Source organism: Clarias gariepinus, chromosome 6 (genome assembly GCF_024256425.1).
Source record: "Clarias gariepinus isolate MV-2021 ecotype Netherlands chromosome 6, CGAR_prim_01v2, whole genome shotgun sequence".
Taxonomy (NCBI): Eukaryota; Metazoa; Chordata; class Actinopteri; order Siluriformes; family Clariidae; genus Clarias; species Clarias gariepinus.
The window spans coordinates 5,203,922-5,214,004 of NC_071105.1; the positions used below are offsets into that span (position 1 = coordinate 5,203,922).

Sequence of the window (10,083 nt, forward strand, 5' to 3'; positions counted from 1 at the left end):
GTTTCAAATGTTTTTATTGTTATTATTGGTATTAGTTAATTGTTTTCTGATCATTTTATTTTGCTCAATTCTTTTTGGCACTAATTTCATTACATAAGAAATCTAACTTAGTGATTAGTTACAGCAGTGTCACCAGCTCTAATGATACAGTTCTACACATTAAGGATAATATCTCATGTCACTATACTTCAGTCAGTTACACTGCTTTATGTGGACAGATTACTGGATTGAGATTAGAGCTGAATAACCTGCACCATGGATCTCTAATACTCTGTTGTTCCTCTTTTTGCTTTGTTAAATGTAAAAACACTAGATTTTATAAAAATCCACAGTATAGAAAAATGTATTATGTAAATGTATCTTTTTATTTTTAGAGCACCATGTCGATAGTTTCTTCCTGTTCTAACAGGTTTGACGCATGGCACCACAAACACAGACACGAGGCGAGGTCTTACAGAAAAGGGGTAATTTTATTGAGAAAAGGGGGTAAAGGAAATGTTTTAAAAGGGAAGAAAAGAATGAATGTCCCGGCCTTTGGACCTGTAAGTAAAAGCCCGAGATCCATTAGGCCACGTTAGTCGCCAGTCGGTGCCCATTCCCACGGCCCTGCACCGACCAATCCAGAAGGGGAGGCTGTCTACCTAGAGAACTCCGGAGTGAGCGAGAGCGATAAGAGATTTAGGCATGCGCTTAATTTGTAATTTTATGCTAATTTAAATGCACTGTACTATATAACAAATCTTTATAATAAAGTTGATCGTAGCAAAACTCAGCACCTATATTAACTTTAGTTGTTAACAGTGTCAGTATCGTAGTTACCACTAATTATTTAAAGCTTTGGCACAGAAAAATATAATTTCTTTTCATTCATTTGTAAAGTAGAAGCTAATTTGTAAAACTGTGAAGCCCTGCAACTGTCTGTTAATGTTGTGATAAATGTTTTGTTTTATTAGAATAAGTGTTGATTGAGAAATGTGTTAATGTGTTGCCTGTGTTGTTGTTCACTACAATATTGCTGTGCTTTGGTTCTATCTATTATCTAACACGGTTTATCCCTAGACGGCACGGTGGTGTAGTGATTAGCTCTGTCACCTTGCACCTCCAGGGTTCAGGTTCGATTCATTCCTGACCTTTTCTCCGCGTATTCCGGTTTCCTCCCACAGTCCAAAGACCTGCAGATTAGGCTAATTGGTGTGCCTAAATTGCCCGTAGTGTGTGATTAAGTGTGTGAGTGTTCGTATGTGTAGGGCAGTACACACTGACATGGAGTAATACTGTAGATATCATCAGTAAAGTTAATACTGGAGCACTGAGAGGAAACACAACTCACATGAGGACGATCAACATTAAACACTCACACACACCTTCATATGATTGTTTACACACTGTAACTGACCAGAGACTCATTTTATGTCAGAAATTTAAAAGCTTATGAGTCGCATGTATGTATTTTCCGCATACACTTACTGAGCAGTTCTTTCTTATCCTGCTTACAAGAGGAAGTGGGTGCAGCATCACACTCTGTTTAAGACTCATATAAAGACACAGAGTACACTCACAGAGCAGGACAGAGACAGTAAGAGTGTGGAACAGAACAGGAGCTTTAATATCTTCCTGTAGTGCAGTTGGTGTGGAGATGTGTGAGTGTGAACTCAGGATGAAGATCCTCCTCATCTTCACCCTCTGTCTGATCTCAGGTAAAGAAATGCACTTCAGAATAATCCTCACTCTCAGCAGCAGTGTTACATGAAGGAAGGTTTTGCTCAGATGGATGTTTGGTGTTTTGTTAGATGGAGGAGATTCCAAGGAAGTAACAGGATATTCAGGAGGAGGAGTCCTTATCAAGTGCAAGTATGATACAGGATACACACAAAACAATAAATATTTCTGTAAGGGTTCACCACCCGGCTGTTCTGTCCAAAAAAAGACAGGCGCTAAAAACAAGTGGATGAATTCAGGAAGATTCTCACTGTATGATGACACCAAATCAGCAGAGTTCTGGGTGATGATCAGAGAGCTCACTGTACAGGACACTGGGTCATATGAGTGCGGAGTTAACATTAGTTCTGGGACAGACAATTACACACGGGTGGAACTGAAGGTAAAGGAAGGTGAGTCTCCCACCACTGAGATCAACAGAAATACAAAATACCAAGTAATCATACTTACTTACTACAATTATGTAATATTTCATGAATTTTTTGTTAACCTTTACATTTTCATGGTAAAATGATTTAATCTGCATTTACCTTTTTGATTGCTAAGACTTCGATTGCAGATTATAATTTAAATACCCAATTAGATATAAACTCGTCCCTGTACCTGACTACTAAACTCTTTTTAACTCACTCGTTTAATTTAATAGATTCATTTCAGTTCATTTATAGTTTATCTCAGGAAGGATTTATTGTTCCAGTGTGTGTTTGTGAGATCGTTTACTCCTCAAATCTGACATTTTTATTCTGGTCCTGCATTGCTCTGTGTTCCTGACCTTGAACCCCTGCCTGTTTTACCCATGAGTTTGTTCACTGATTTCTGAGTGATTTATCTTTGTATGATGACAGAGTGAAACAAACCCTCCCCTGTAAGTATTAAAAATGTAACCGAGCAGGTCTTCACCAGACCACCCGATTAAGAAACATACCGTCAATTATTCACTCATCGTCTAGACCACTTTGTCCTGTATTCAGGTTTGTGGGGGGCATTGAGCCTATCCCAGGAGATTTAGGCCATAAGGTCGGGGCACACCCTGGACAGGATGCCAATCCATCGCAGGGCACACACACACATATATTCACTCACACACTCATTCACACACTATGGAAAACTTGGGAACGGCAATTAGCCTAAACTGTGGGAGGAAACCCACCAAGCACAGGGAGAACATGCAAACTCCATGCACACAGAGACAGAAATCGAGCCTGGCTGGGAATCAAACCAGGATCCTGGAGGTGCAAGGCGACACCACCGTGCTGCCTACGGTCAATCAATCAATCAATAATTAAATAAATAAATACTGTTTAGAACCACCTGTAGCTCTTCAAACTTTCAAGAATTGCACAAAATGTCAAAATGTCTCCATGTGAAGGGTTTTTCCAGACTGCTACACATAGGTAGAAGAACGCCATGATTAGTGTAGATCCACATAACAGTGTCATGTGACACTGCAGCAAATTTCAGGAAAACTTTTTGTCCAAAAAGATATACTAGGAAATGTCATAATTCACAGTTTAGGTTTTTTTTTCTAAACCTTTCTACACATATTAACTCATCTGATTTGTTCTGATTTGCAGATCTGTCTTATGAGAAGTCCATTAGTAAGACTGTCCTTTTAGGAAGAGTCTCGAGCATCAGCTGTAAATACCCAGAATCCCTCAGGAGTAACCCCAAGTTTCTCTGCAAGATGTGGCGCGAAGAACCTGTTTGCTATTATAAAAAATCTGTTAATGAAAGTAGAGAATACATAAATATAGGAAAATTCTCCCTGTATGATGACAGAGAAAGACAAACCTTGAGTGTGAGTATTAGAAATCCAAATGATCTAAACTCTGGTGAATACTGGTGTGGAGCCGAAGCAGCCTGGGAATCTGATGATGGATACAGAGTTTATTTCACACAGATCAACCTGACAGTTACTGGTGAGTTTGTAGAGACACAGAGACACACTGAATTAGTTATCTTGGCACTACATGAATCAGTACACACTAGCCTGTGATATTATTGGACAGTTAGCGAATACTGTATAACAATAGTGTGAGCACAAACAAGAAGAGCAGTTAAGTTCAGAAAAAAGTTAACACATGGAATTGAAGTGATCTAACTCATTATCTGTTACACAAACTTCTATTCTTTCAGATTAAGTAATGTGATGAGCAGATGTGTATTAGGCTCAAAGTTTGTTCTATGTTCTTGTGCATGTGTGTATTTGTGCTTCACTACACTTGCTGTGAGATTGCAGAAGTATAAGCAGCAGTCAATTCCACATATACCAAATATTGGTGTTGCATCTGTTCTGAAACTTTTCTTCAAATATTTAGATTTAAGTGTTTCAACCTGGATACCAACACAACCTTCATCATCATCATCACCATCAAAATTTTCCTCATCACCATTACTTTCCTCCTCTGTATTGATGTCTTCATCAACGTCATCATCGTTACTATCATCATTATTATACACTCTGTTACCACCAAATTCATCATCCTCATCTTTATCGTTGTCATTTTCATCCTCCTCCTTATCATCATTATTAAACACACCATTACAATCACATTTAACACCATCACTCTTATCTTTGCCATCATCATCATCATCATCATCATCAAAATCACCCTCCCCCTCACCATTGTCATCATCATTATTACACACACCATTACCACCACATTCATCACCATCATCATTGTCATTTTCATCCTCCTCCTCCCCCTCCTCATCAGCAAAATTGTCGTCATCACCCTCCTCCTCCCTCATTATTATTGTCATTATCGTTGTCATTTTCGTCCTCCTCCTCATCATTATTAAACACACCATTACAATCACATTTAACACCATCACTCTCACCTTTGCCATCATCATCATCATCAGAATTATCATCACTATCACCCTCGCCCTCACCATTGTCATCATTATTATTACACACACCATTACCACCACATTCATCATCACCATCATCATTGTCATTTTCATCCTTCTCCTCCACCTACTCCACCTCCTCCCCCTCATTATCAGCAAAATTGTCGTCATCACCCTCCTCCTCCTTCTCATTATTATTGTCAATATCGTCATTTTCGTCCTCCTCCTCATCATTATTAAACACACCATTACAATCACATTTAACACCATCACTCTCACCGTTTCCATCATCATCATTAACATTATCATCACTATCACCCTCCCCCTCACCATTACCACCACATTCATCATCACCATCTTTATCGTTGTCATTTTCGTCCTCCTCCTTATCATTATTAAACACACCATTACAATCACATTTAACACCATCACTTTCACCTTTGCCATCATCATCATCATCATTATCATTACTATCACCCTCGCCCTCACCATTGTCATCATTATTATTACACACACCATTACCACCACATTCATCATCACCATCATCATTGTCATTTTCATCCTTCTCCTCCACCTACTCCACCTCCTCCCCCTCATTATCAGCAAAATTGTCGTCATCACCCTCCTCCTCCTCCTCCTCCTTATTATTGTCATTATTATCATCATCATTACTATCACCATCTTTATTATATGGACCATTACCACCACATTCATCATCATCATCACAGACATCATTGTCATTTTCATCCTCCTCCTCTTCCTATTCCTCCTCCTCATCATCATCATCATCATCATCTTTCTCTCAGTCTACTCCAGCTTCTCAGCCAGCAGGTAAGTCTGCTAAGATGCACATCACACATTCAACTCCAGGACTTTAATGAATTTGGGCCCATATTTACTAGGCATCTCAGAATCACTAATAAGAACCACGCTCAAAGTTCATTTAGAAAATAAAAATTTTCCTACCACAGAGTAGGACATTAAAGTTATTTACAGTATATAGCATACACAAACAAACTTATAGATGCGTGAGCTGTATGACTATCAGACTGCTCCAATCATAATTGTTTAAAGCCCCTATAATAGAGCTGTGTAGGTCTGTCATAATCTAATCATAATGATTTTGAAAGGAAAGCGCAGAGAGCATGAGAGTGTTTATCTTGCAGAGGAGGGAGTAAAATGTAAAGGAATAATTAAAGTTAAATATCTATCCTACTCTTAACTCTAAAGATAAAAAACGAATGGAGGCAATTCATCCTACCTGTCAGTTCTGCGCCATCTACCACTGGGGAGTGGGAAACACGGGGAAACGCCATGTTAATGAATTTATACAACTTAGTACAATTATATAAATTGTATATATAAACATAATTCTTTTAATATGTGCCATAGATCATGCTCACTCCATGGATGCAGTTTGTCTTTTATTGATTTCATGAGGCGTGTTGGGGAAATGCATGAATCTTCACTTGAGCATTTGAGTTTAATTTATTATTTCCGACACTGTTGGCTGTGTCACTGTTTTAAAGCTGCATCTTCACTGTTACTAAAAATCGGACAGTATCAGTCCCCTCAGAGACAGCATACGACATGTTCATTAATGGACCAGTTACATACCACACATCATGTTACTCAGTGTTACTAACATCTCTCATCTGTGCACATCTCTGCCTTAATGTCATTTTCCTCACTACCCCTAACCATTTAGGACACCTCCGGAACTCTCTTACATTTTGGTGTAGATAGGAGTAATTTCCTATTTTAAGATACTATAAATGATACTATAAATATATTTATTTAATAGTATAATACTTATTCCTATTTCTGATGGTAGGACCAAAATGGCGTAATTCTTAGAATTTTTATCCACTTAGGAGTAATGTCCTACTCTGGGACGCTTAGTAAATACAGGCTCTGCTCCCTTCTATGATCAGTATTTAGGATAAAGTGTCGGTTTCTCTTCCAGAATTTCCAGCTTCCACTGTGATCACTGTGTCTGTAATTATGCTGCTGCTTCTGATTGCTATCACAATTCTCACTTTGACATGCAAGTTGCAAGGTATTTATACACACACACAACACATTCTCAAATGTATAACTCAGTTATAGTGGATATAGAAAAGAATCACCTCTTTAAAATATCCACATTTTGTTGGTTTGCAGCCTAAAAAGGAGACAGACAGTTTTTGTTTTACCCAGCTGTACTTGCTCACCCAAGTGAAAGATAAAAAACACTGTGTCAAAAAGGATAAAACACCATTTAAAAAAGTATCAATTCCTCCTAAAATGGACTTGTAAACACAATTAGATGAAACTAATCACCTTCTCAATGGGACACAAACCTTTGCACATCTAGACTTTGCACTATTTCCCCACTCTTCTTCGCGGAACTGCTGAGTTAAATTTGATGGTGACCATTTGTGGTCTGTGTCATTCCACAGATTTTTAATGGGATTTAATTCTGGGTTCTTACTGTGCCATGCAAAGGACATTGACCTTTTTCTCATTTAACCACTGTGCGGTCAGCTTTTTTGTGTGCTCATGTTGGAAGGTAAACTTTTTCCCCATTGACAACTTTCTGGCAGATGGCAGCAGATTTTAAATTTGATAGTATTTTGCCGTATTCACTTTGCTACTATCCTGACAAGTTCTCCAGTTCCTGCTGCAGAGAAACATCCCCATAACAGAATATTACCACCAACATGCTTTACTGTAGGAATGGTGTTATTTGCAAGGTGAGCTGTATTAGATCTCTGCCAGACATTATTTGGTCTTGTGGCCAAAGAAAAAAATTTTTTTTTTTCATATAAATACCCTAGTCTTTGCAAAGCTCGGTTGTGACTTTCATGTCTTTCTTGCAACCCTCCCATACAAGCCACATTTGAGGAGAATTTGTGATAATGTTATGACCACTCTTCGTGATGAATTCCTGCAACTGCTTCAGAGTTGCTGTAGGCCTCTTGGTAACCTCTCTGACTGGTTTCCTCCTGGCTTTTATCCGGTTTGGAGCAATGTCCTGATCCAGGGTTGTACCAAATACCTCTCACTTCCTAATAAATCTTCAATTTTTATCTTATTTATTCCAAATAAGACTTCATGTGCTTCTAGGCAGTGATAAACCCTTTGAATTGTTTTTGAATTGTTTTTATTAATCTCCTGACTTCGGCTGTGCACAACTTTATTCAAGAGTTCTTTTGACAGTGCCTTGCCACCCATAATTGATTAATTGCTTGAATTGCACTACCAGGGACTGAAATGGTCCAACTTTTTAATCAAAATGACCCCAGCTGATCACAGTTGAAAGTCAAAAGGCTTTGTGTGCTCTTGAGAAACTGATTAGGTTCATTTGATTGAGTTCAAGTAATTTTTCCTTTTCCTATTGATAGCCTTTTCCTCTATCAATGATTTAGTTTTTTTTTTCCTAACATGTTGGTGTTACACTAAAGTAAAGTAAATATAAACGAATGAAACAAAAACTGTGTCCGTCTTCACAGACAAGCAACATTACCCATCAGTCTCTGCGCCTTGCTGAAGCATAAGAAAACATGGTGCACCTCGATTTATGCACTATTTTTTCTTATTATTAAGAGTGAAAAAAATAATAATTTTACAAATTATTAATGCTTTGTAGCTAATCCACAAACCTATTTCACCAATAAAGTGTTAATATCGCTTAGATTATTTATTTGAATAATATTAATATTTTTACAAATGAGGGAGTCCAAATTGTGCAGGAATCTAATCCCATTAAATCACAGGGTATGTACGTTCAATAGTATGTTTTGTAATCTATCAGTTTTGTCCCAGTATATATTATTATTCTTTTTTTTCTATTTCAGAGGTGTTTTTTTTTTTTTTTACAGTAGCGGCCACAGGTATCCGAGGTGTTATGGTTGTTAAGGCAGTGCAGGATGTTCAGAGAGCAGGAAGTAGTGTTAATTGTACATTATGGAAGGGAACACAGCACTGATCTTTGTCTGGGGTTAATCAGAATCATTTCATTAGTAGCAGGTGTATGATAACTTTTACTATTAGTTTAAAGATGATTTGTCAGCTCTGAGCACAGTTGCATGGTCTCTAGTAAGATAGATTTCTGGCCATTATATAAATCCAAAAATAAAACTAACAACAATACCTTGACTTTTTTTGCCAGCAGGTACAGCTTCTACTGACCAATGTCCTGTTCAAAACTCAGAAAATGACCAAGAGGTATTTGTCTTGTAGTGTCTGTGTGTTTAGCACCAAAACATATTGTCTTTTAAACAAAAAATTGAAAGCTGAAAATATTTACAGTATAATATTTTTTGGTTTCTGGTTTTCTTTGCTCTCAGGTTCCTCTTGTTGTTTGTGAGTCTGAGGAAAGTAAAAACACCAGAGAACTTTTTGCTTCAAATGCTGGAACTCCTGCAGTTTTCTTTACTGCTCAATTACCCACAAACTCCTCTGATCCTTCTCAACCTGTTCATGACACCACCATGTTGCTTACAAGCCCCTGTGACTTTGGTGTTAATTTGACTGCTCAGTTACCCACAATCCCCTCTGATCAGGACATCCACTCCACAGCTCAGTTACCCACAATCCCCTCTGATCAGGACGTCTACTCCACAGCTCAGTTACCCACAATCCCCTCTGATCAGGACGTCTACTCCACAGCTCAGTTACCCACAATCCCCTCTGATCAGGACGTCTACTCCACAGCTCAGTTACCCACAGGTCAATCAGCTGAGAAACCTGCTGAAGGTCTGACTTATGCTGCAGTAAGTTTTCACTCCAACACCTCCAGCTCTAATGATGCAGTTCCACAGGTTAGGGAAGACGTCACTTCTGAAAACGCTTCAGTCAGTCACGTTACTTCATCTGTTTAGTTTAGCGTCATTAGGGCTCAAGTCATGTGACACTGGAACGCTACTGTTTGGTCATGATACTCTTTCTTCTCTTTCTATTTCTTTTTGAAAACCGCGGGAGATTGTGCAGTCCTTTTGTTCCTCTCCTTGAAGTGTTAATCAAAGGGGAGCATTTAGTCCTTGCCCTTTTTAAGTGTTTGCTGCATAACTCTAAGCTGTATATCTCAGAACCTTGAGATAAGCTGTCAGCATTGTTTTTATAGCAGGAAAAAAGCCAGAGATCCATTAACGATGATCTTCTACCAGTCATGCCCGATCTAGTGGCCGCTCCCTTTTGCACACCTGCAGAAGGGGAGGCCATCTACCTAGTGAGAATCTGGAATGAGTTTGAATAAGCTGGAATATTCTGACATTCTTCAGAAAAATGTTTCTTCTTCTTGTAACATGATTCTGAAAATTCAGTGAATCTGCAAATTAGGCATTGCAGACCATCTGAACTATTGTGACTATTTAAGCATGCAAAATGTACTGCAAGTGTAACTGGTCCCCATATCCGCTGTCCTTCAGCTCTCTATTTCTCAGCAGAGACACCAATTCTGGAAATTATGCCTAATCAGTTAAATAAGCATTTATGTGTGTTTTTGCTTAACAAATAAAATAGATGAAC

The 10,083-nt window shown here is 38.4% G+C and overlaps 1 protein-coding gene across 1 annotated transcript; it reads left to right on the plus strand.

Annotated features, from left to right (window-relative positions):
* Positions 1–1,636: 1,636 nt before the first annotated feature.
* On the plus strand, positions 1,637–9,437 carry LOC128526386 (putative protein TPRXL). The gene is made up of 4 exons (XM_053498190.1): positions 1,637–1,697; positions 4,038–4,126; positions 5,301–5,403; positions 8,983–9,437. The coding sequence occupies exons 1-4, from the start codon at positions 1,637–1,639 to the stop codon at positions 9,435–9,437; spliced, it is 708 nt and encodes a 235-aa protein (XP_053354165.1).
* Positions 9,438–10,083: the final 646 nt, after the last annotated feature.